This window comes from Coptis chinensis, chromosome 4 (assembly GCF_015680905.1).
Source record: "Coptis chinensis isolate HL-2020 chromosome 4, ASM1568090v1, whole genome shotgun sequence".
Taxonomy (NCBI): Eukaryota; Viridiplantae; Streptophyta; class Magnoliopsida; order Ranunculales; family Ranunculaceae; genus Coptis; species Coptis chinensis.
Window position 1 is genome coordinate 19,150,302 of NC_141459.1, and position 26,895 is coordinate 19,177,196.

At 36.5% G+C, this 26,895-nt stretch overlaps 1 protein-coding gene across 5 annotated transcripts; it reads right to left on the minus strand.

Moving 5' to 3' along the window:
- Positions 1-5,015: 5,015 nt before the first annotated feature.
- On the minus strand, positions 5,016-26,841 carry LOC147502385 (aminotransferase ALD1, chloroplastic-like). Of its 5 annotated transcripts, none has more exons than XM_086607200.1 (11): positions 25,482-26,841; positions 25,330-25,391; positions 25,058-25,125; positions 23,958-24,074; positions 23,763-23,825; positions 21,113-21,217; positions 20,676-20,726; positions 15,467-15,787; positions 9,907-10,113; positions 9,512-9,813; positions 5,016-5,485 (listed from the first exon to the last, which is right to left on the minus strand). In XM_086607200.1, exons 1-10 carry the CDS (start codon positions 25,553-25,555, stop codon positions 9,517-9,519), a joined length of 1,365 nt encoding a protein of 454 aa, XP_086463326.1. In that variant the 5' UTR covers positions 25,556-26,841; the 3' UTR covers positions 5,016-5,485; positions 9,512-9,516. The 5 variants fall into 5 exon arrangements, with proteins under 5 accessions (XP_086463326.1, XP_086463325.1, XP_086463329.1 ...); XM_086607199.1 differs by having other exon boundaries at positions 5,016-9,813; positions 25,482-25,638; positions 26,204-26,836; XM_086607203.1 differs by having other exon boundaries at positions 5,016-9,813; positions 25,033-25,125.
- Positions 26,842-26,895: the final 54 nt, after the last annotated feature.

Genomic DNA, 26,895 nt, shown 5'->3' on the forward strand with positions numbered 1-26,895 from the left:
GCGCTCCTACTCTTCTGCGCTTCTCCCGACCTAAGGTTTCGTCATTTGATGTGTCTGTAATCATGTTGATTACTTTCTCCTCATCATTGTTGGAGGAGTGTTACCTCCTGTTGTGCTTCGACCGACCTGGAGAAGTAAATCGTTGTGGTGCTCTGCTCCTGCTTCTGTTTTTGTTGTTTGCAAGTCGTTCGTTCTTTGCTATACGCTTCTATAGCTTTGGCATCCGGCTTTTGTGCCTCAAGTAAATGCGTGGCAGGAACTCTTTCAATTTGCCCTCCTCTACCAAGTCTTGGAGGTAATGCTTGAGACTCCAACATTCATTGGTGTCATGGTGGTGGAGCTTGTGAAAATGGCAGTATGGAAGTTCTGGGATTGCGATCACCTTATTGATGTTGGGCTTGAAAAATGGTGTTGTATATATCTTCTTCAGGATTTGGGATGGCGTCCTGGAGAAGCTGGAGAATTCCCTCTTTGTGTATGAAGGCTTGGTGGACCTGGCTCTCTTGTTGTTGTTGTTGTTGTTGTTGCCTGAATACTGATTGCTTTCTTTGGATTCTCGCTCGTTGCTTACTGCGAGGACTTCTTTGCCTTTGCGTTGGGCCAGCCATTCTTCGTACTTAATGTACTTGTCGACTCTGTGATACAGGTCGGTTGAGGTTTCTGGCTTCATGCGCATGAGAGACCCTGTTAGGTTGGAGTCGTCTAATAGGGCGTTTGTGAATGCAGAAATTGCAAAGCCATCATTGAGTCCTGATTCCAGCGAGAGGATGTCCTTCTTAAAATGTCTTAGGAAGACTCGAATCGTTTCGCCATGAGCTTACTTGAGCTAAAACAAGGAGTACAGGTCGGCTAAAACATTGAGCTAATAATTTTATTGCATTAGAACGATAGTTTCATGTTGTTCCAGAGGAATCGTAGCATGCTGCTGTTTTGTATTTGATGTTGTTCCACATATAATTATTGCATTAGAACTTGAGCTTCATGTTGTTTCATATACAATCATGAATACCTGATGAATAAATTAACTGATGATCAGATTTTCGCAAAGATGGAGAATTGACATATGCGATTTTGTTCTTGATGATTCTAATGTATCTGATTTATCTCTGATATTCCTCGGCCCTCGCTCAGAAACTACACATACATGATACATAGCCCGTAAATCTCCCGTAAGTTATAATCAATTTACAATACTTTCCATTACATTTCGAATCTCATATTACAAAAAAAGAATAGTACATACATAGTAAGAACAAGTAAGACTTTTGCAAGTCGTAACCACCCATAGGGGCGAGCTCTACTAATTAGTTCGATCTTTTTCCCGAGTTACAAAACTACACATATATCCAAGCTTTTCTGCCTATCATCTCTTATTCGGGTATTGAGTGGCTTTCGAAGACAAGGTACTACCACTAGGATGGATTTTTTTAATCCTACTGAAGAAGCTTGAACTTGTTTTTTTCTCTTTGAGAACTTTCTCACCCTCTTTTGCTCTTTCTCCTTCCTTCCTCGTCATCTTCTCTTTAAATTGCTTTCTCATCACATAGGCTTCACATAAATCATATCCAACTGAAGACATAATTCTTAATAGAATCTGAAAAAACAGACTGTGGATCAGAAATTTGATGCTTGGCTTTGATTATTTTAAAGAGCTGAGGTTGAATTTATATGGAATTTGCCGTGGGTAGCAAGATTATAATTAGCTAAACCCTTGGAGAGCAAGTCACGACTTTGTTGAGGAATTTCAACGGTCATGAGTGACGTACTGACGGTTCTTTTGTTGAGATCATGAGATGTAACAACTGCACCACACCCGAACTAGATCCCAACTGCTGGCCCACTTTCCATTTTGTATCATTTCAGACATTGGCATATTGTGAGTTCGGATCCAAACTTTACCAAAACAGAAGTTCCAACTTTTTGACTCAATTTAATTCGGAGTAAAAACATTCACCTAGATGGGTGATTGATCAAATTGGGATTTCTAGGAATTTTTCTTGATGTGGACAGACGAAATTACCTATCCCAAAGTAACCAGAATTATATATTCATAAACGACGGCGTTAAGGACATATGAGACTTGCTACCCCTTGTACTAGCCAGGACAGGATCTGCGTGTCGTGGTGGAAAAATATGAGTACGTAACTACGTATGATTCCAGATACGCCTGTTATATAGCATGACCTGCAGTATTGAAACATTGGATTTGGTTCGTTAATTGTATTTATGAAGAACTTGTGCGTTCAAATATTGTGTACGTTTCGTACTTCAATCCAACACAAACAATGTATGACAAAAAATCGTCCGACATTTTTCTTTCTTTCATTTTTTTTGTGTTTACGGGTGCAATTTTTATTTATTTCTAATTCTTTGTGTGTTCAAATTCCAACTCTCGGTCTCTCCCAATCCAATCATGCTCAGTTTGTTATTATACTTAAAGTATTAACTTTATTTTAATTTGTTGTCCTTCTGAATCGCCCAACCAATCCCATACTTCAATTGAGGCCATAGGCTGGTAATTATTGTTAAAGAACTGCCATAATTTGTATGTTCATCTAATCATCTGTGGTATTTGGATTTGTTTTATTAATTAATAGTACCTAACGAATAGTTGAGTCAGCCAAGTTTGGGTCCATTATAGTCAGCGAGTGCAATAAGCTACTAGCCGCAAACATATTAAAGTGTTGATCATGTGGCCAGCATCAAGCGAGGTCAGAGCACTACAGTACTACACATCCCTAATAAATGTCGTACGTCACTCTACCTAAAGCATGGATTAGTTAATAACCTAAGACCTAATTAACCATCATCAAGCACCCTATAGAATATATATGAAAATTTGAACACATCAAGGGCCTCTTTCTAGTAGTCTAGTGGAACGCAACAAGCACTACTGAGTTTGTCCGCTCAGTTTGTTTCAATGTCAGACATGCGGATCCACATGCATTCCAACATATATTTACGCAGATTCATTTTTCCAGCCAGTTATATATATATACACACACGACGAATTCATCAATAGAAAATATGTTTTGCAGTTTGGTATATATATATGAAAAACACGAGTCCAATGGGATTGTTAGTCACTTATTCCTGAAACTAACCATATATACCGTAACCCTAAGGGGACGTTTGTTTTCAGTCCTTAAATACATTTGGAGTACCGTACCCCATTCAGCACATAGTTGATGAACAAAAATCCTTGCAAAAATGTTACAAAATATAGTCAACATAATTATAATACTTACAAAAATCTTCATACTAATAAGTGATAACACATATAGTCTAGTATAGGGGACGGCGTCCGGATTCTTCAATAGATCTATTCAAATTAAATGATTTACTGTTGTTTCTTTCATTGTCAAGGCATTGTGTTGCATGCCGGCCGACACCCTATTCCCTAATAACTGTCACCTTTGCAATATGGAATCAATAGATGTGGCTCTCGGCCGGTCGTCAAATCGAAGTTCAAATGCTCTATATATTAGCTTTTTCTTGGCCCCTTCATGGTGGATTGTGTTGTTAATTAATTAATTACTTGGGTGATATTGGGTGTGACTTGTCATTTTTCTAATCAATATACATAGGCCATCGATCTTAAGACTTAATTCATGCTTTGGTAGTGCTCTATGTATCTAGTATCCTTTAATTAAGAAAAGGATGCCAAAAGAATAAAGAATGCCGACTGAAAGGGATAGCAAAGAGGCTTAGACATATACCACTTATGCCTAGTTCTTCTTTCTTTGGCTCCCACTTCTATCTTATCAACTATTAACAAAAAGAATCCGACTAGGTATCACATTTGTACTTATCAAGAAGTTATCAACTACTGAAGGTATACGAGAATACATACTTTGAAGCAGCCTAATTAACCACATCCTGATCTAGGCCAGGCCCTCTGCGACCTTGATAAACCCTCAACCCCCTAACACACGGTTTTTCCTGCCCCTTATTTAAGGTACATGGTAATGTTAGATAACCATTTGTTTCTCTCGCCTTCTCCGACGCCTTATTCCTCGCTAACCCTCCCTTGATTGACCATCCACGGTAGGTACATGACATAGAACGCCTTATCTACCCTCCATGACCATCCCACATTGACACAATGTCATTTCCTAAAATTTCCCAGACCTCGCGTGCAAAACTTACTTAGTTCAACTGAATTAACTTAGCTTCGTCATGTTGGGCTAGGTTTGAATTGCGCGCTAAGATAAACAACTTTTAATGGTTCTTGTTGGAATATACGGACCACCATGGAGTGTTTAAAGCGAATTCCTTTTGAGTTGAATGGTCTAAACTCTAAAATGGCAATGTGGCACCTAGCCACCATTTTCGATCTCTGCTGTTAGCCTGTTTTTAAAGAGATCTTACCAACTAAACTAGAAGTCACTTACCGAATGTGTGGGCAAGCCTGTTTTTAAAGAGATCTTACCAACTAAACTAGAAGGCACGGAGTTCGAACCCCATACCTCTAGTATCATCACCCAAAGGTTTTACCAACTAAGCTAGAAGACACTTACTGCTGTCCACACTTAATTGGACTTACCTTAATTACCACGTCAATGCAACCATTTGAGGCATTTTTTTTAGCACGGAGATCAAATTTATGGTGGGATTCTTTTTGTTTCTTTTTTCTACATGCATCACATTCGAATTAAGAGTGTAGGTACATTAGGCAATTAGGGCGCTACTATTTTTGTTTTTTGATTGGTAAGTCTGTTTTTAAATGAAATCAGTATCTCATTGGTGCGGCGGGGATCGAACTTCAAACCTCTAGTATCTTCATCCAGAGGGTTTTACCAATTTTGCTAGTTGGCACCTGACTGGGTGCTACTGTTTTAACCGTTCATTTGCTTTGTCGAGCAGTTTTTCTACTATTTTTATCGTGATCTATCTTGATACTTATAGACTAAGGCCTGGTGAACTAAAAGACCCCTTAACAACCTCGCTTGCCACCAAAAAAAAACCCCAAAAAAAAAAAAGGAGTTCCCGATCGAGACATTGGGAGCAACCAAGGCACCAAGCAAGGGTTTTATTTATTTCACATAAAACTCGAATTTACATGGAGAAAAGTAAAATAGTGTGCGAAAACACTAGCAGAATACAGCACAGTTATTTCATTTTTCTTTTTCTTTTTCTTTTTTTTGCAGGAGGTACACTACGTAACAAAGCTAGTACTATCACAATTTAAATATAAACAACCAGTCAACCATGCATGCATTGCTATATAACATTTTTCCTTAAATCACTTGAGATGGACATCTTCATCTTATTCAGTGCTGGACTTCGATGCAGAAGTACCATTAGGATGGATCTTTGCAACTTTGCTGAATAAACAAGAACCTGCTGCAGGTTCCTGTTTATCTTCACAACCATTGTCAACTTCCTTTTTTCCTTCCTCCATTCTTCTCATCCTCTCTTTTTGTTGTTTTCTCTTCAAATCAACTTGAGCAAAACTAAATCCCACTGAAGACATAGCTGGAAACTAAACAAAAACTATTATCAGCGCGCTAAGATTATAATCGATATACAAAACAATTGTGTCCCAAAGAGCAGGAGGGGGGAATTTATAGGAATGGTATTGCCTTGTTGAGCAAGTTGACACAAGTGTGCGGGTGTCTTAACTCTTATAAGTGAATTGTTTAACTTTAAATTTTATTGATTGCGATTGAGATTAGAGCATCTGGTCCTGAACTACAATTAGGTATACTGGATCCATGCACTAATCTTTTGACTCTTTTTTAATTATCTTTTTTTCCTTTTACGGGGAACTGGAAAATAAATCAAGGGAAATGGAGCCATTCAATGCCGCTAAATTTTAGATTCATTGCGTGATTAATCTGAGTTGTACTAATTTTCACAAGTCGCTTTAGTAGAATTTATCTCTCTAAAATTTTCAAATTCTTCGCAGACTATTGACACCCCCCATCCCCAGGCCCCCAACACACACAGTCACGCTCGTACACAACCTTTTTTTCTTCACATACATTTGTGAACCTCTCAGAAATGAAACTTTTCAGTAAAAACTATCCGAATATTAAATATAAACATAATTCCTAATAATGTTCTACATTAACATCAACGGATTTCAAACTCTATTACATAAAAAGTAGCCAATTCCATCTAATATTGAAACCCACAACTTTATTGGCGGCTTAGGATCTGTTTAAATATAATGTGACGCCACTTTCACAAGTGGTTCTCTTGTTGTCTACCATTGGGTGATAGGACCACAATACTGCCACGTGAGATTCTGGATAAGACGTAGTGTAGTGGGGTGACATGTCGCCTTGTTATTGTGCCAATTCAGGTGTGTTACACTTGCGTAATAAATTATTAAATTGGTTGCGTACTTGTCTCATGTGACCAACAGAGCAAGTGAGCAACTAAAGTTATTTGAATCCTGTCTGAGAGTAGCTAATTTGGTAAGCTTGTCTACTCTGTTTAAATGCAGAAATGGCACCAAACGTCCAAACCCACCAATCTCCAGTGAACAATTTTCAAGGAATGTCCAATTTATATATTTGAAACAATTCCCATTAACAATTAGTTTAAAAAGTGCAGTTATTTCAGCTATAAAGTTGAGTGGTTAAAAATTGCAAATATGTAAATCAAGCATAAACACACCGAATAGAAACTCAGGTACCTGCTGGTAAAAGTATACAAACATGTGGGTATGGAACGAAGATGAAAAGGACATGTATGTCAAAAAAAATTAGATACGAGTATACTACATATCTGTGGAAAAGTACATGCGCATTTGTAAAGGAACTTTCACATGTTAGATTGGCGAAATCAGTTTGGAATATCGTTATATTGTCTGTAATTTAGACTTAATGCCTTTGTTCTTCAGCAGCAAGGATCTCACTCACTTCTTCAGCAGCAATAACGTCGAAGCGGTCCAAATAGCTTTAACTTACAACAATTATTATTATTATTTTTGGATAAAGTACAACATTTTTTTTTTTTATTGACAAGGAATGAGGAGTTTCTGAATTGAAATAAATAAAAAGTTTAAACTTGGTGCATTGTGAAGCCTCCGGCGTCCTTAATCCTTCGCTTGCACCTACTTAATAACAACTAAAAACAATACTGCTAGTACAGTATAACTATTAATTTTTTCTAGCACCTGTATCACCGGCTTCATCATGGACTGATTCATTTTTTAAGGTAGTCGCTATGGGCACCTCCATTTTGTGTTGGGAGGACCCCAAAAAAAATTATTACAAATTTGTCATTGACCTAAAAATCATAATTTGTGTTGGGTACTAAATAAAGTTAACCTGTTGCCAACCTTTTATAGCCTTTCTCTTCTCTTAATAAAAACTTTTTTGGAGAATTGGTTATTTCTCATGTTATCTCCCCATTTTTGGTATATTTGGGTGAAATCAATAAGAATTGGAGGCCTTTCGAATTTCAAGTAAACGTCGCGTGAAATGCAATTGGTTCAAATGAAATTGGTTCAAATGAATTTGATTGAGTTGTGCGCAATGTACATTGTTGGCACATTCCGCTGGTTCATCATTTGAAAGCAATATCACTTTCCATTACACCTGAACTTTAAGTTTCGAAGGAGTTGTGAAGCAAGTAAATTGATTTGAAAATGACTATGAGCTGTTATTAACTCCGTGTGCGATCTTGAACAATTACATGACTGCCTATCAAGAGCAGTTCTCAATGCACCCAAGAACCCAAGCTTCTCTATGTTTATCGAAGAAAAAAAAAAAGCTTCTCTATTTTTCTCACCCACACTGGAAAAAGACTTAGCATTTAATAAGGTCACTTCCATGAGACTGTACCGTATCTGGTGATGATCCTTGCCCTAGTAGTGCCCAGCCATTCTTGTTGTCATCACAACTCGTCAATGATACCACAAAAAGCTACAGAATTATCTGTCGACTTTCCTAGTTGGAGTTTTGATCTTTGGATACTCTCCAACCGAAGCCAAAAGAAATATATATCTTGTAAAGAGAGGTATCCACTTAATTTTTCTCGAGCTATTGGCTGCTATTATGTTACTGACAATTGCACCAGGTTTCCTCTTACCAACTTAAACTCCAATTTGCATCTTGCCAGAGCTGTTCTTCCCTCCAAGTCGCAAAGGGATAAGCCACACTACCCCAGATAAAAACCATACTAATTGCATCTGTGGAGGAAACTATCCCACGAGGATCCAAAACAACCATCAATGGCTCGTCTACAAAGTTCCAAACCTGCTTAACGTACTTCACCACCACCGAACTAACTAACCATGGGTGGCGTGTATTGAATAACACGGTAAAGTGTTTGATAATAGATTAAAAACTTCTACTTCAGTGTTGCTCCACGTATTAGAAGATGAAATCGGGAGTAGTATGGGAGTACAGTAATATAAAGCGAGCGGCATCACCAAGTCGTCTGGGAGTAGTATAAAGCGACATCACCAAGTCCTTTGGGAGTACAGTAGTATAAAGCGAGCGGCATCACCAAGTCGTCGAGGAGTAGTATAAAGCGACATCACGAAGTCATTCAAATACTTATGGAAATTTGGCATTGGGGTGGCACTGACGGGTCGTCTGGAAATACAGAATACGACTTCACTGAGTCACTCAAAATAATTGAATGCTTCCCCATACAGTCGTTTTTGTGATTTGAAGAATTGATCTAGCTGGGCCGTTTGGACTAAGTAATAGTATACGCACCAACAACACTTCCGCCAATAATCAATACTCTTGATTGGTTTCAATTCTTCCATGGAGATAACACTTAGAAGCTAAAACTAGTTCTTAGATACACTAAATTGTAGCATCAATCTTTTTTCGAGAGGGAGAACACAAGACGGTATTGGGAGCCAATTCAAATGTCAACAGATATCGAGAGGGCGAAGAAATTCACACAATTTGGTTGGGATGAAGGTTGGTTGTAATGGAGATGAAGGTTGGGACGAAGGCTGGAATGAAGACTGGTTACGAATGAAGTTGTAACTGATTATGTCCAGTTTTTTTTGTTCGGCCTTTGGTGATGGTCTGCCCAACACTCTAGGTTGCGCCCAACACAATTACAGACCCCAAATTGGGCCGGGTCTGCCCAACACAAAATGGAGTCCGTCAATAACAGGACTCTTTTTTATGGACACCATAAAAGTCTACAAAAAGTCTAAATTCCAAAAGGTCACTGTTCCTTTTCCAGGTGCTAGAAAACTTGATAATCTGCAAATCTCACTTATTCGACAGCGTTGTGCTGTTATGCATCTGTGGGTCATACAATAACAACTAAAGCACTCTTCACATATCTCGGATGGCCAAAGGTCAGATGTGATGATCACCATTATATAACTATTACATGCCTGTTCTGTAACTATTTAAAGTGCCAAAATTGAAGGGAAGAACAAACAAACATTCAAAATCCATGAATAATATTGTAGCCTACATAGATATTTTAGAGTTCACTACGTATGTGTTATAGTAACTATACAATCTATATGAGTTTTTCAATTGAAAATGGAGAAAGGGGTGAAGTTTCAATAACATACCTGTTCTAGTAAAGCGTGAAGTGTCTCAACCTCCTTGAAGCTTCCAGTATGCGATCTCTATGTCCAAATGAGCTAACTCTGATAAATTCATCACCACCAGGACCAAAACCCGTACCAGGAATTGTAAGGATATCTTTTCTCTCAAGAATCTGAGTGAATACCTCCCAAGAATTTGAACCTGGAAAATGTACCCAAATATAAGGTGCATTCTTGCCACCATATACTTTCAGACCAAGCGACTCAAACGCCTTCTTTAAAATTTTCGAGTTTTCTTTATAGAAGTTAATAACACCTTGTATGGCCTGAAATGAAAATACCGACATTGATCAATCAAAAGGAGTTACATCTACATAGTTTACCAATCATGAAAAAAGTATAATGAGATCTGAACTAACCATAGAACCTTCCGTGGAAAGGCAAGCCAGGCCACCAGCCTGAGCAATATTGGACGCACCATTAAAGCAGGTGCAGATAATGCGGTTGAAGTCCTTGATGACAGGATATCCATTTGCGAACACTAGCTCTTCAGGGACCACAGTCCAACCAAGGCGGACACCAGTGAAACCAGCAAATTTGGAGAAGGATGAGATCTCTATGGCCACCTATCACAGATAAAGGACATCAAAATACAAAACAGAGGCAAAATCTCTTGGTAACAAAAGCAGGTGGAGTCCTTGAGCATCAAACATGATGACATAACTTGTATATGTTCATTTTTCACTTTTCCCACTAGGCAAACAGGAATCGTTTAATCAATTGAACAATACTAATATCGGCTGCGAACCTAGATTAACAGCCGGTCAGAAATGCCGAAGGTAGCATATAAGCTATATGCATGGTTACTACCAATATTACCGATTGATGATCTACCTCACCTAGAGCAAATCAAATCTAGTAGTATCAAATTTACAATTACCAGGGGTCTTAGGAATACCTAATGAATATATCAAGTCCTATAGCATCTGTGAAACACACACATTGACCTGACTTCTGCAACCATCAAAACTAAATCTAGATATTTTCAACTTGAATCATTGCTTGGGAATTCCATTATGTTCAAATGATTTCAGATTGCAAAATAATTCCATAAACAGTTTTTTATGGATGCACCCCAAAAATGAACTCATGTAACTTAAAAGGATTAACAGCAACAAGGTAAAACTTTTATTTTAGGTATTTATGCTACATGCCAGTTTAGATAAGTGGAGAGTTTCTTGACTGTTGTTTAAAGTGTAAATACTGAGTAAGGTTTGTCTCTCCTGTAACACTGATGGAAAAAGGCCACACCACAGAGGATAGAGATCACTTCTTCCTAACTGTGGATTTAGCTTTTCCGTGATACATTATGCAAAGCAAAATCTCATTTAAAACTCCTGAACATGTCTATAGTTGAGTAGCTAGTAATCTTACCTGTAATATACATCAACAAACTAAGCTTGCTAGGACATTTCTTGAGGAGTACATGGAATAAAATAAAATCTCGAGCAGCTTGGATCAATATCACAAGTTAGCATAGAGAAGTCAACTATAGAGCAGATGCATGAGCTAAGGAAGGTTGCTCTATGCCAATTGGAACTACGAGATTGTGGACAGGCAGGCCTCCCTTCTTGCAAAAGCTTGAAGACCCTAATGTAACCTACTAGAGGTTCACTTAGTAGTCTAGATATGATGTTATTGTCATGGACACGCAGTCCATAGACCAGCTTGTAAAATACTATTTTTTGTAACCTTTATTTTCATCATCTATAAATCACCCTTTTAGCAAAAAAATAAAAAAACAGGACAGTTCTTGAGGTGGTAATTTGTTAAGATTAATTTTGTTGTGAGGGCTAACGGAAATGGGGATCATAACAGTTTCATTTCTAAAACTAAGTCCTTTCAAGTTGCTATCACGGCTTATTACTCAGATAAGTCAAGATTTGTTCATTTCAGTAACAAGTTATCCTTTCGTTTCTTAAATATATTGATGAACTGATCGATGTTGTTTCACTACAAACAAACTGATTGACTGTGCACCATGTTCTACAATATACACTAACTTTTCTGACATGATATAATGCTTTTAAGCCCCAACTACGCCAATTAAATTGAATATACATACGAAATTCCTCTGACTGTACCTTGATGTGATGTTAATTTCAGCTGACAAGGAAGATTCCAATACAGCCAAAAGGAGGCATGCAGAAGAGTCATCAATTCTGGAGCCTGAGCTTACTAGTCTTCTAATATCAATATGTTCTCACAATTGGGAAGCATTTGGTGAGATGTTTAATATCGTCTACATGGGATGTGTAAGGCCTTAAAGTATAGTATAAAAGTTTTTAGTTGAATGCTCTTAACTTTTAAGATGGTATCAGAACAGCTTATTGTATTTGGCCCAAAAGGCCAGTTTATTTCACGTCAACCAAGTATGTTGAACATGTGTTAGACTTAATGCCACACGTGAGGTGGCGTGCTGAGATGGTTAGTATAGTCCCACATGCAAGTTTAAGTCCTTGCAATATAGTAGAAAAGTTCATGAGCCTCTCCACTCATCACAAATGTTTAGGAGCAATGAATTAGGAATTTTAAAAGGAAACAAGTTTTAACAAGGTTGAAGGTATTAATCTCGAGTAATATCAATGTGTGTGTGAAAAAACCAAGTCGGTGTCAAAACGTTCTCATGAAAATTTTCTTGGAAAAGATTAAAAAAGAAAAGAAAAATATATAAAAAATAAGGTCAGAAAATCAGAATGGGGGATCAGAATCCGCCACATGAATTTTTCCAGTCCTATCTATTGTATGTCATCTACTCATCTCACCTACTAGGTTATTATGTTTTAACATCTAAATCTTTATTTTTAATAAAATTCTTCACACGTTTCCATTGCCCTCCTTTGTTCTCAAAAACTAACCCCCCTCTTCCAATAGGTGCATCATTAGTAATAAGTGCAAGTCCTAATTTTTTTCTCTCGCACTAATTCTTCACTAATACAAAAGGTGTTCTTTTAGACATGAAAAAAAATAGATATATCATACCAAAATATACGCATTGAAAACCTCGACTTGATTGATTGCAAGACAAAACCTTTTAAGTACGTAAATAATCAAACTAGGAGTCTCCATGGAACTACATTCAAGAAAGTGACAATGGTTTCCCTAAAACAAATAACAAAACAAAATATTCAAGATCAACAATAGAAAGAGGATAGTGGTTAATGTCAAATTGTCAAATTCTTCATAAGCTCAAACTTATGTATGTAGAGGGGAAAATTCAATGTATATGAGAGAATATGAAAAGAGATTCAAGGTGAGAACATAGGCTGGACACACTAGCAATTAGGGTGAAATAATCTCAACAGTTACCTTCTATAAAAGAAGTTAGCATACATGTAATAGGTGATATTTCTATGTTTAATATGCATAAAATATTCCCGACACCCCCAATTTGGTTGCTTGAAACGCTTTTCAAGAAATTTTACCAACTATTCTCACTAAAGTTCTATAAGAAAATGCATTTTGCACATGAGAAAATCTAGTTTTATACAATAAGTTTCCCGAGTGAAAGCGTTGTTACTTGAAGAGTGTTAGGCCAATTGGTACATATGGTAAATCAATGTGGATAATCCCATAAATAAATGATTTTTTCGTATGATGGTAATGATTATCAAAAGCTTTTATTTTTCTTTTCAGGCAAGCCAAATTCTAATAATCCATTAACTTTGTAGTTTTATTACATGGAAGTGAAAAATATGAAGTCACATTGTTTGGTTTGGTTTAAGGGATGATAGATACAGTACAAACATCAAATCCCCCCCATGAGAGCCAAAACCGCAAAAGTTGAGTATTTTTATAGTTTCTTCATAAACCATGCCTAAACATACCTAATGCGAAAAATTTAGTATGTGAGTCTTTTTGTATGTGAGCATGTGGGTCAAATAGTATGTTGCCATGTGTCCACACAAATTAACTATAGTTAGTGAGAGTTTTAGCTTTAATAGGAACGTAAAATATTGAGAAAAAAATAAGAAAAAATTGTGACATTTATCTAGTTTGTTTAGAAAATGCATGATTTTGATCAAAGTGAAAAGAATTGCCTCCCACGATTTTGGACATGATAGTTATCATCGATAATAGAATATTTATCTAATTTTTTTGTCATTGCATTTTTTTCTCGTTCTTTTTCTTTAGTTTGGGTATTGAAGTTTTATTTTTCTTATTTTAGACAATATATAAACATTTTAATGGAAGTTCTTTTTCGATTTTTTTTCCTCTTCAATATATACTATATTTTTTGTTAAGACAAAGAATAAAAGGATGGAAAATTAGTCAGGAAGAGGGAAAATAAGGAAGAGGGGAAAAATCTCACGAACTATTTTTTTCCCCAATATTTTAGTTTAATTTTTCTTTTCCATTTCCTTAAAATCTAGCAATGAAACTCTACCTTATTTACTTTCCTATTAAAACTAAAACTCTCAAACTAATTATGATTAATTTGTGTGGACACTTTATCAAAAAAAAAAAAAATTGTGTGGACACATGCCCACATATAAAAAGACCCACATACTAAATTTTTCAATACCTAATGAGTAGTTTAGAAACGTGCATATTTGTGGGTTTTGGAAAACTTTTTGACAAATAATAGCTACAAAATTAATCTAGACCAATAACTCATGTAGAATATCAATCACAAAATTCTTTCATTTCATTGCATATCAAATATTGTTGAAGAAACAAATTATAACTATATGAAACGCTAACCTGAATCAAACGCATTTTCCATTCTCCAAAAAAAAATACATAAAAGATAATCAAATGCGATCATCATATTAACCACTAGATAATTCTTCAATCCACGCTTATCTTTATATCTTTCAAACCCATCGTCAATAAGGTCTTCCATGGCGCCCCTCCATATCTTAACAAACATTTCAATATTCCTTAGTTATCCCAAAGTTGAAGATCACAATTGGAACATATCACTCCCTCTTGTGGAGAGGAAGACAATAAAACACCTTAACAATTTTTTCATCCTAAGACGTAGGTCCCAACCTTTCGTACAAGAATTTTGTAGGTTAATGTTACTTATTTATTACGCAATTTTAGTTATTATAAAAACAAAAATGAACATTCATTAATGTAACAATATTTCATTGTGACTAAGAGATGTTTTCGACCAAAATCTACTCTTATCCAGCTTCATGTCATAATGAACATTCATTATAACATTAACAATCTGAAGAAAAAATACTTTACTCAATTGAGCAAAATACATATTTGTATTCCAACCAAGAAAAAGAAAACATATTCCTATGACGACGACGATGACGATGACGATGACGATGACGATGACGATGACGATGACAACAACGCAATATATAGCAAATAAATTAAAATGTATGCATAAACATGCTAATCATAGGTCCTACTTAACTTTAAGTGAAATTCTTTCCAGATGACGACTAAAGTATATGAGAGAACATTAAACACAATAATAAAGTTCGAGCTTCTAGGGGCTCTTCATAGAAAGATAAAACGGTAGATCACTTCTTACTGGGTTTAATGTAGGTATTACCTAGGTAGAACAAATACTAAACAATCTCAAATATATCCAGCAAACAGTTTAAATATGCATGCATACATTGATCGTAGAATGAAAGAATTTTTATCTTATAGCAGATGATTTATGATACATGACAAATATCAATGATCAAGTGTCTAATAGCAGGTAATATTGTAAATATCAATGATTTCTAGAAAGAGAAGTCATTTTCTAGTTTTCTAGAAACTATCAATGATCAAAGTGTCTAGAAAATGATTTCTAAAGGCTAATAGCAGGTAATATTGTAAATATCAATGATCAAAGTGTCTCAACAGAATCATAGTGGGGAAAAATATTATTTTCAAGTGTTTAGTGTCAGAGAATTTGTGTAAAGATTTCCAGAAGACAGCAAGCTGATTCATGCTGAAACATACCTCTCTGGCACCTGCAATTTCAAAGATTGATTTTGGGCAGTCATCTGATATGAAAGCAGCATATGCAGAGTCATAAATAATAATTGAACCATTTTTCCTTGCGAACTCCACCAATTCCTTCAACTGATTCTTTGTTGCAGCATAACCAGTTGGGTTGTTTGGAGAGCAGAAGAAAATTACATCCGTTCGTGAAGTAGTTGATAAGTCGGGAAAGAATCCATTCTCAGGTCCACATTTCATATACTCTATGTTCTCATACTTCCTAGTTTTCTCTTTAAATTCACCAGTCTGACCCATTATAACACTTGAATCTACATATACCTGCTTTACCAGAAACCATATTACATATATCAGACGACCCAGCTTACAGGAAAACAGAAAAAAAGAGGGGAAACAAATCCTTCACATGCAAGTTCGCTGTCGGTAATTGAAATACTGTTGCTATTATTAGATAAACATCCCCAAAAAAGGGCCAAAGGATCTATACTATCAAATAGTTTCCATGCCCGGTGCACAAGTTTTGCGCATTTGAGGGAGGATTCATGTACTAAACTTTCTTCAAAATCACTCAAGTAGGGAATTGTTATGCACCATTAGATGCTAAATACACCATGAAACTTCTGTAAGATTAATATACAATAAACTATAGAACCAAATTTTAAAAAATAGATAAATAAATAAGTAAAGATAAAGAAAAGGTAAAACTCAACCCTAACAGCCTAAACCCCTAGAGTATGTGGCACAGACGAGAATGGGACAGCCTTCCCAATTCTTAAAACTAGCCAAAATTTTGACCCACCAAATTGATCTAGTGAATTGTTATACCTGTTGGAAGGGAATAGTTAAAGCTACTAGGGAATTAGACTAAACCCCCCATTTTATATACATGTTTAGACTAAACCCCCCATTTTATGATTCCTTAGACATAAACCCCCATTCTGTTTTCTCCCCATCACACAACGTCAATATTTTACTTAATACCCTAACTGCCCTTGTTTTGTTTAGTGCACAAACTCATGTAAATTTGCTACCTCCGACAATTCCATCCACTACACTAAATCCCAGGGAACAAACAACAATCATTCACAAACATGAACATTTAACAAAAAAATAATGATTGCATACACTGCATAAAATAGAGAACGCAACAGAATTGTCGGCCAATTCACCACTTCTAATATGATCATGCTATAGATAAGTTCCGCCAACCAACTATGAACATTAGAATACTACCAAAGTTATCACCCCCTTTCTGATGTAACCTCACAGAAAGTCACATATACTACAAAGCAAACAATCAACCACTGGTTGTATTTCCTCCAATTATAGACCAAACCTATTTATCTACTGTTGAGTACTGTACACTAACTCTACAAATGTGTTGACATCTACACTGTAACAGACAAATCACAGGCGAGAACTTGGAGTAACCTAGCTACAGAAATGAAAATTCCAACTATGCTAAAAGTCTCATCTGAGGGAACTCCAGAGCAGTAACTCACCAGGTTACTATGAACTTGTGTTTAATAATGACTTTGATTATACAAAAAATAACTTACTTAAATCAAATTTGAAGTTTGTTAGAGGCTTTTGTTGACATTACTACCTAATACTGGATTGACACATGTAACTGATTCAACAAATGACAAGTTTAGTGTCTTAGATAGACTGGGTGTGGCAATTCTATACCCAAATAACGCTTAAAGATTACTAATGAATTATGAAAGAAAGCCTTCGATGTATCATTTGTAGAATTCTCACATATAACAGGCCAGACGGGTCAAATGATGACCAGTGATATAATATATTCATGACAGCAAACACAAATCACATACTCAAACTCTCCTTCCAATTGAAGCTTATAGATTATTTATATTCAAATATGGAATACACAGAATCTATATACTCCAACTTAATTAAGAGTGTTATATTGATGTCACGTATGATGTCATACATAAAATTGAATGTACTCTAAGAAGCCATCAAATACTTTCTTGAGCCCATTAATCATGATAATGTGAGAGTTCCAAATGCAAAAATGGAGACATCTTACATGAACCACTAAGTAAACCACTAAGTAAGCCATAAAAAATGATTGCTGTTTTGTGTTTCAAAGGAGCAAATGGCAAGATGATGCGATGGAGAGGAAGAACGATGGGAACTCAGAGCTTGTGCAATTAGAGTTTTTTTTTTTCTTTTGGCGAATTTTGACTTAACCCCCCAGAGTTTGGTAGCGTTTTGACTAAACCCCCCATTTTAAAAATCATTTGAGTTTGCCCCCCACTCCGTCAATTTTGTGCAAACGTTTGTACTTTACATATTGACCATTTTGCCCTTTCTGAAAAAAGAACAACACTTTTTTTTTTTTTTTTTTTAAAACAAATCAAGTTTGAGGTTTACTATTAGTTAGTGTAAACCCCCCCAAACGTCAATATGCTATTTGCATAAACCACCCAATTTTCAGGTTTACGATTTCTAATAGGTGAAAATAACTACTGCATGAAAAGTAGATTCAGAGGGATCACCAGTTCCCCACATCTAGGGAAAGTATTATCATCATTATACTTCCAGAAGTTAAAAATTGTTTCACGGAAATGAAGCCACTAGTTAATTTCCAAATAAACAATTCAACTCAACTAAGTCAGTGAATATTCCAAATTGAGTGTTAGCGAATCCTGTGTTGGTAGTACTCGAGGTGAGTCTGACTTTCTTCCTTTACTGAACTTTACTTTCTACTATTTCTCGCCTGAAAGTGCAGGAAGACGATTGCGAGGTTGACGTCGGACACCCCACAAATAGATTGAATCTTGATGAGTCGAAATTGCATTTTTTGGCCAGGTCGAGACAACTTTCCCGGGACTGCCAGTGAAAGACTTAGTTTTGATGCTTTAAAGAAAGCCTCTGGAAACAGCCCATATAGTTTACCTGCTCGCCTACTACAGTTAAGAGAAATGTTTCTGTTGAAAGGCAGACAATGTGTGGAATCGGTGAACTACACTTGCTTCTGGATAGATGTGTGGGACAGAGGGCTCGTGGTACCTTATGCCTACCCTTCCTCATCCGCTTTGATAACCGTGTGAATGGAGAGTGGCCAGAAGGGAAGGAGGTCCTCATACGGAGTTGCACACTTACTTGAGTAGTGCAGGAGACTGGGGAATGGGTCGAGTAAACTCCCCTGGGGCCGGAAAAATCACAGACAAAGTGAGTGTGATTTGGGATAATCTGTTGGTGAAATAAAAGGTGTAATCATTGAAACATAATGGGTTTTTGAGTAAGCCTGAACGGATGCCATATAAATTCTATCAATGTGACTTCAATCTATGAAGATTGAGTAAGTCTGAACGGATCCCAAGTAAGCTTGTGCATGCTTGACTGTCTTGTGATCCCAATTAGTACAGTTATCTATAAGATCAGAAACTACTTCAACATTATTAAGTGGGTGCTACAAGAGGGAGGGATAGGAAGCAGACTACGATACTCACCTGTCAAGATTTAGGAGAACTCAATTACTGCATTAGGAGAACCCTTGGCGAATTTCAACAATGACTCAGCAATCAGCATCCGAAAGTTGACATCCTCTTTAACGCTAAGGTGGTATGCAATTTTCATTTTCTTCAAGGAAATGGCGTTCTCAAGTAAATATCTCACAGTGTGTAATTCATCCTCATCTGCAACTCGACGGGAATCTACGATTTCAATTGCTTTAAGGTGCTTCAACAAGTGTCCAGTAAGGTCCTTCAAGAAATACGCATTGAACAACACTTTAGACTGCTAAGAGCTGACGAGGATGCTTTTCGAATCCAATTCCCCTATTTTTTGGGGGGTTTATGCAAATAGCATATTGATGTTTGGGGGTTTTACACTAACTAATAGTAAACCTCAAATTTGATTTGTTTTAAAAAAAAAAAAAAAAAAAAAAAAAAAATTGTTGTTCTTTTTTCAAAAAGGGCAAAATGGTCAATATGTAAAGTACGAACGTCTATTACACACAAAATTGACGGAGTGGGGGGCAAACTCAAATGATTTTTAAAATTGGGGGTTTAGTCAAAACGCTACCAAACTCTGGGGGTTAAGTCAAAATTCCCCTTTTCTTTTTGTTTTTTTTTTTTTTTTTTTGTTTTCTAAAAACAACTTTTGTGTCATAGCTTACACTAAACACAACAAGGGTAGTTAGGATATTAAGTAAAATATTGGCGTTGGTGTGATGGAGAGAAAACAGAATGGGGGTTTATGTCTAAGGAATCATAAAATGGGGGGTTTAGTCTAAACATGTATATAAAATGGGGGGGAATTAACCCAAGCTACTATAACCAGAGTCAAATTACTTAAGCCCGAGTATATAATTTAAAAAATTCACTACATTATTTGATTTTTTCCATCTACAACAAAGTTATCGGTTATTACACTTTGTACTTTCCAAATTTCCTTTTTAAACCCTAATTTCATAAACCAAGCATGGCATCATTTTGCATCATGCGTCAACCCAGTTGATTCAAGTTTGTTAAAAAAAATTACCAATTTCCAGTCTAATTCAAACTTGACCAATCAAAGAAAAAAAAAAAAAAAAACAACAACAACAACAACAACAATAACACCAACACCACCACCACCACCACACCAACACCAACAACACCAACAAACAACACCAACAACCACCAACACCAACACCAACACCAATACCACCACCACCACCACCACCACCACCAACACCAACACCACCACCACACAACACCAACAACAACAACTTTATTCAAGTTCCCTGTCTTATTCCATTAACAAATTTCTTTCCCATATCTTGAATGAGTTCAATTTAGATCATTACTGGTTAAGCGTGCACCGAAAATTTACTAATTATCCCGACCTTTCAACTTCTCTAAAGCACATGCAAAGCACTGATACTGTTCTGGATTCCTAATCAACAATAGTAAATAAGCCAAACAAGGAAAGCTCATCTATCAATGGGTCCCACAACCAGCGAATTAAAACTTACTAATACAAAATACTTGACTAAATGGTCAACTGCATGATGACTCATGAGTAGGAATGGGCAAACTTACAAAGGAAAACTGAAAACACAAGGGACGGTGCAGGTGGTCTAGTATAAATTTGTTCAATGTGATAATTGTTTAAAACAAATGACATTGCAGAAACTGTTATCAAGTCCATCTCGCGGAGCAAAGGAAAGAGAGAAAAGTCCTCACGACATTACCGGAAAGGATGGGTCCTGCACAGCTGTCGTGACATTGGATCCCAGAAGCAGCTGGTGGGGAAAAAGAAAGTTTAATTAATGGCTTAACATTCGTCTTTCATGCATGTTAATATAGACAACAGCGTTAGCCAGCATTTAAGTGAAATCATATTTCACTTATATGCAAACAAACTTTGAGATCGTGAGAAGTTGCTAAAACTAGGCCAAGTCTTAAATCCGTCAACTACTAATGAAAACTGATGTCATAGCCAGGCTATTAGTTCCCCTCCCAAACCAGTGTGTAGCACTAGGTATAGTAAAAAAGGATATCATACAGTTCAAATTCAAGATCATTACTACCTGGCCCAATAGCTTGGATTGAGATAGCATCACATACTACTAAGAACTCAAGACTGTAATAAGCCTTTGCAAAAAAATTAACTGCGACTGTTAAATACCTGGATGCGTGAAATGTCACCCTGAGCACCATCTGAAACAAAAACTTCGTTATCTTTTATCCCAAGAGTCCTATATATTGATTCAACAATCATCTTCCTTAATGCCTGATATGTAAAAATAGAAGTCAGACATCCTTCCACAACATTTAAGAAGTGAATCCACAGAGACCAGAAATACATAAAATATATTTATGAAAAATGCACAAAATGGATGAGAAAAGAATCAAAAAATGGGAAAACAATGAATTCAAATAACAGGTTCACACAAGATTCTACTGGAATTCCACTAAAGATTTTATAGTCATTTTTCATTCTGCATATCAAGTTCACACAGTAAGAACCAATTCTGAATATAGTCATTTTTCTCCTCATCTTTAGAGACAGTAATCTTCTGATTAATCTCTAGGAATCTTCAACTATTGAAAAGTAAAAAAAAATTGCTTGGCTAAAAACCAGTATTATCAGACGTTTCTCATCTCACATTCTGTCACAACAGCTCAAAGATGAAAACAATGAGAATTCCAACACAGTTCTCAGGAATACCTGTTTCTTATGTTTGTGTCAGAATCTCATTCCCCAGAGCATGGAGCGGGAGTGTGACAGCGCCTTACATAATTATTGATTGAAGGCAAATGAGCGCTCGAACGGCCGTGCCGATGACCACTATAGGCATACATATATTTACATATACCTAATCCAGTGTTAATCCACATTAAATGCTCTCTTTAACATTGCGAGTATTCTTTGGATTTGGAGGGCGTGAAGAATATCTGTCCCTTTCTTGTCCAACTGTCTGTCTTCAGAGGGGCTTCTTTGTCTTCCTCTCCAACCCCCACTCCTGCAACCTCTCTCTCCCCTCTCATTCTTCTCTTGCTTAGCATCTTCCTTTGTAAAATCCGGTAAGGGTTCGCGAGCGAGTTCCATCACTGTATCACAGTATACTAGTATACATACAGATCAAAATAAGGGTCCAAGTTACATCTCAATTTTAACCCCAATCTCTAAGAAAGTAAAACTATTTAAATGGTCAGATATCGTCCTAACCCATGTGGGGGCCAGTTGTGTTTTCACTTTGACAATTTCTCAGTGGCGATGATTATAAAATAACCAAACCTCAAGAATGTTGCAAAAAAGGGGATCCACTAAAAAACTTCCAAATAGTTGAACATCGCTTGTTTGATGGTAAGAGCACACAAGGCTGATACATTCCTCTCTCTTCCATCAGATAGGAATTCTTTAATACTAAAATTTGTATCAAAGCATTGAATAGCTTACTCAAACTTTGTTCGAGAATTTGAAAGACTACGGTTTCCCATATGACAAAGTGCAGAGCCGCAGATTACCAACGGATTCACTGAGTAAATCGTGATTTCAGAGCTGGAGCTATGGTTCCTACTGTTTGGGTGAATGAGAATTTCACAGCTCCTTATTTATTTAACTACAAATAAGTACATACGACTCTCCTGAATTTGCAAATGCTGGGTGCAATAAACATGCTCTCCTAGAATTTCTCCAATAAATTACACAATTTCAGTTCTAGCATGTAAGAGAACGATGAATGATGCACTGGTATGAGTTACAAGATGAGTAGGCTTACTGCACAGCAGTGGTTATCTTGTCGCGTAACCTATGGCACAAAGAACAATCATTTGCCAGTCTTCACCAATGAGTTCCGTAGATATGGAGACCCCTAACAACAAAGTCTGGCTAAACTATCACTATAAATGTCCACCTACAGATCCACAACGTGAGTGAGCACGAGTGGGATCAAGCGAGGTCCTGGGTTTTTAAATCTATTTTAAAATTCAAGCATCCTCTATTTTAAAATTCATAGGTTTCCTATGAGCTACATTCTTGTAAGTACTTTATCTAAGTCAAATTTGACGTTGATTATGGCGAACTTTCTCTTTGATCTATTTGTTCATTACCATTCCTTGAGAAGAACTAAACAAAATATCATAGATCTAAACTACCTTTCTCAATCACAGATTGATACATGTAAATTTAAAAATAAATAAATAAATATATAAAAATAAAAGTATTTAATAAAAGGGCAGGATATTTATTAGTTGGTCATTTATTTCAAAGAAATAATACAGGAAAATATGAAGGTGCATGCGCAAATCAGTAGTACATGCATATGTTCTGTGCCATTTTCTTCTGAATTACGACACCAAATATTCTCATATGAATCTGCCAACTAATATATCATCTCTTTTTATTTTATTTTTTCCTAACGTGGACTCAAATGTCATTACGTACTAACCACCAAAAAATGAATTAGAAACAGGAAACCAAATTTTGGGAGCTGAGACTTGAGAAGGATCAGCTCCTGAACCCAGCGGATTGAGATTTTACTTTTAAAGCACAAGTTGCACACATTTTAGGAGGTTATGGCTAGCTTGGCCAATAACAGTCCACCAACTGTGTTGAGCCAATTAATATCTATTGTATCCAATGACTGAAACAAGACACTGAACAAGAGCAGACGCAAACATTGGGGCTATACCAAAACCATGGAAACTGTACGAACAGGAAAAGAAGGAAATTACGCGTCATTAAGAAAGAAACCTGTCCAGGAAACGGATAAGAGTATTGAACCCCCTAAGAAAGGAAAAAAGAAGGACACAACCTAGAAGCACTACAATACCTTGTTGCCTTGCTCCGTGCCATATCCTTTATAACCTTTAGCAGTTGACAAAGAACGTGAATGCTGCAAAAACAGAGAATGCTTTCCTGAATCAAAACTAATAGACTAAAGCAAATTGCAAAGTGGAATGACATTATTTTTGAGTGCCATGTAGTTGTGCGTCAATGCACACGTTTAGATTTCAGAGCCACTGACCTCAGCCATAGCCAATGTTATGATGTCTGGTATAGGTTCTGTTGTATCACCAACCCCAAGGCTGATCAACTTTGCATCTGGGTGCTTTTGTATATGTTCAAACTCTAGCTCACAGATCTGGCTTATAGTCAATATGAATAAGAAAATAAAAAATGATTAAAGAACATATAATTTATACACATACACATACACAAAAACATAATAACTCAAACATACTGAGTGCGTGCATTAGTGGATATGTGCCTGTAACAGTGGGACTCCCTTTCTTTGAAACCACATTAGATATCTGAGCTTAGTAAATCTGACACTTCAAGCGCATGCATATGCGTACACACGGCAGGTGCATGACCTTACACTCTTACATTGTATGTGTGTGCATATGCGCACACGTGAGGGTCATACACGAGCCACAGATTGATATGAATTATACTTTTATTCCAAGACGCACTTGAGTCATTTTATGTAGTTCATATCTTACTTCGATATACAACCGAACCCCGTTATCATATGTACAACAGCCCCACGCCCTCACCTACCATGTCAATTGTCAAGTACATCCTACATAACAATAATATTGTGATTTAACATTGACACCCTTCAGACAGAAAAATCAATTTGCACACCGTATCACAAATACCTCTCTCCTGACTAAAGCGGTTACTTCTCAATTCCTAAATTCAATTTTTAAAACAGATGTTATGAAAGACATGGATGCTCAAGTACTTAACCAAGATTCTTAATTTCTAATAGCAACAATTTTTTTTCATATACAAACTTCCCATAACAGCTTCAAATATTTAATTTCTATGAAATGCCTCGACACACACACACATTATTGAGCTTCAAATCGTTGTCTATATATCACTAAACAAATCCGAAACATTAACTTTCAGGCATTGGGATTGTAGACAAATGGAGGAAGCATGTGCAACCACACCTCTACTGTACTACATATAGATTAAGCGTCGAATCTCTGAGAACAGTAGGGATAGGTCGCACTTAAAACACACCACACGCACTTAACATACACACACCACCAACAACAATAAAGCATTAATCCCGAACAGATGGGCACCTTGAATGGAGATAGAAGCACCGACCTTCGCAAACAAATACTCATTTCGAAGTCTCTCCATATTCATATTACGGGGAACTTTTGATCGGCAAACTGTAAGGAAATTAAATGGAAATGATATCAGACACAGACTCATTTAGTTGACAGCATAACAAGGGCTGAAACTTTAGCTTCAAATTACTCTCATGTTATATGAAACTCAAGAGAAATCACTCAAAGGGAACAAAAAAAAACAACAACAACAAAAACAAAAAACAACTAGAAGAAAAAAAAGAACTGAATACCAAAGCATATTACCAGTTCTAATGGAACGCTTTCCAGTGGGAGAAGCAACCAGTCTCTCCTCCAGGAAGAACAAACTACAATCATTCAACAGTGGGTGATCGTCGTTAATACATTGAAAGCTATCTTCAAAGATTCTCAGAGTTCTAGAAAAGTTCTAGGAGTACCTTGTTTGCATTGAACCCGGCAATAACAAAGCAGGACCCATGCAGAAGGATGAAGCTAGTTGAATGTGATGCATTGTTTCCAAATTCTAGCCCCCAAATTTTCTCAGTGCAAAAAAATGTCGAGCAGTTTAAGGTAAGACGGGTTTCCATGTCAATGCTGTATATAAAATGTCATCAATTCTATGTTTCATTCAAAAAAAAATTGTCCTCTTCAGCATAGATACATTTCAATGGCCAGGCACGTGGGCCAGAACAAAACTTTCTGCAATACTTGGCTCCAAAAAGATCCAAAAGAAGATATTCTCGTCAGGGCATCCATCGGATGGGACAGTTAGGCAACGTAGCTGCTAATAACAGAGAATATTATATATTTTTCGACATATCATACTTAATTTTTTCATTTTATCTGCATGTTTTTGCAGCGATATTGAGCACAGTCTATTGACAATCAGTTGGGTGTTCCTCTACATCTTAATTTCTCCTATCTAACCAGTCTTGCATTCAGAAGCATGTACAACGAGGAGCAGTTAGTTTCATTTTCCTAGTGTGACTCTTGTAGGACACTTTCCCTCAATGGTTTCTCGTATATCTTCCAATAATAGAATACCGCTTTACAGGACCTCGTTAAAACCGAATGTTTTTCCATGGATAGAAAGTGAGTGATAACTACATGAAGGCACCACACCAATAGCTTTTAAGTCAACAGAAATACCTCATTGTACCTTAAAGGGTATCTAAACACAGTGCAACCGCAACCAACAACATCACATGGGCAAGTGCTGATAGGAACTAAAGTCACGACCCTTTTGAGCGATCACATTCCACTTACGCATAAAAGTGGCAGTGGCATATCCACAACTCGTACTTTTCATTAACCACATTTCTTAGATTCTTTTGTCTATAACTTTCTGCCACAGATTCAAGATTACAAATAAGCCAAATCCACACGGCCCCCACCTCCGTCACTCTGTTGAAGAGAAAATAGGATTTGATCTGCAAACAAATAATGCCATCCCCATCAAAAAGTGCTGTCAGACTGTCAGTAACCAAAATAATAACATAACCTATGCAACATAATATCTTTTTTCCAAATCTATAATAATACCCATAACATCAAGTAATAATCATCCTTCCATGAACTCAAAAATTTCAAAAACCCAATTGAAACTATTATTATTATAATAATAAATAGACGAAACAGCGTGGACCATGCAAAATTTTACACTCAAAAACAAAAAACAAAATATCCTAGATATTTTATTCAAGTTTCCAAACACTAGCCGTTAAACATCAATCAACACGGACGTACAAGTAGAACCACTCCCCTGTATGTATAAATATATTTTGTAAAAACAACAATAAGACAACTGAAACGTGGTCAAATTTGCAATATTCAAGACTAGAATTATTAACA

Coding starts and splice junctions, on each gene's coding strand:
- LOC147502385 (XM_086607200.1), bottom strand. CDS start 25,555: ATGCATCACATTCAACTAGCTTCATCCTTCTGCATGGGTCCTGCTTTG. Junction 25,392..25,481: donor CCGGGTTCAATGCAAACAAG/GTACTCCTAGAA, acceptor GAATGATTGTAG/TTTGTTCTTCCTGGAGGAGA. Junction 9,814..9,906: donor TTTCCACGGAAGGTTCTATG/GTTAGTTCAGAT, acceptor TTTTCATTTCAG/GCCATACAAGGTGTTATTAA.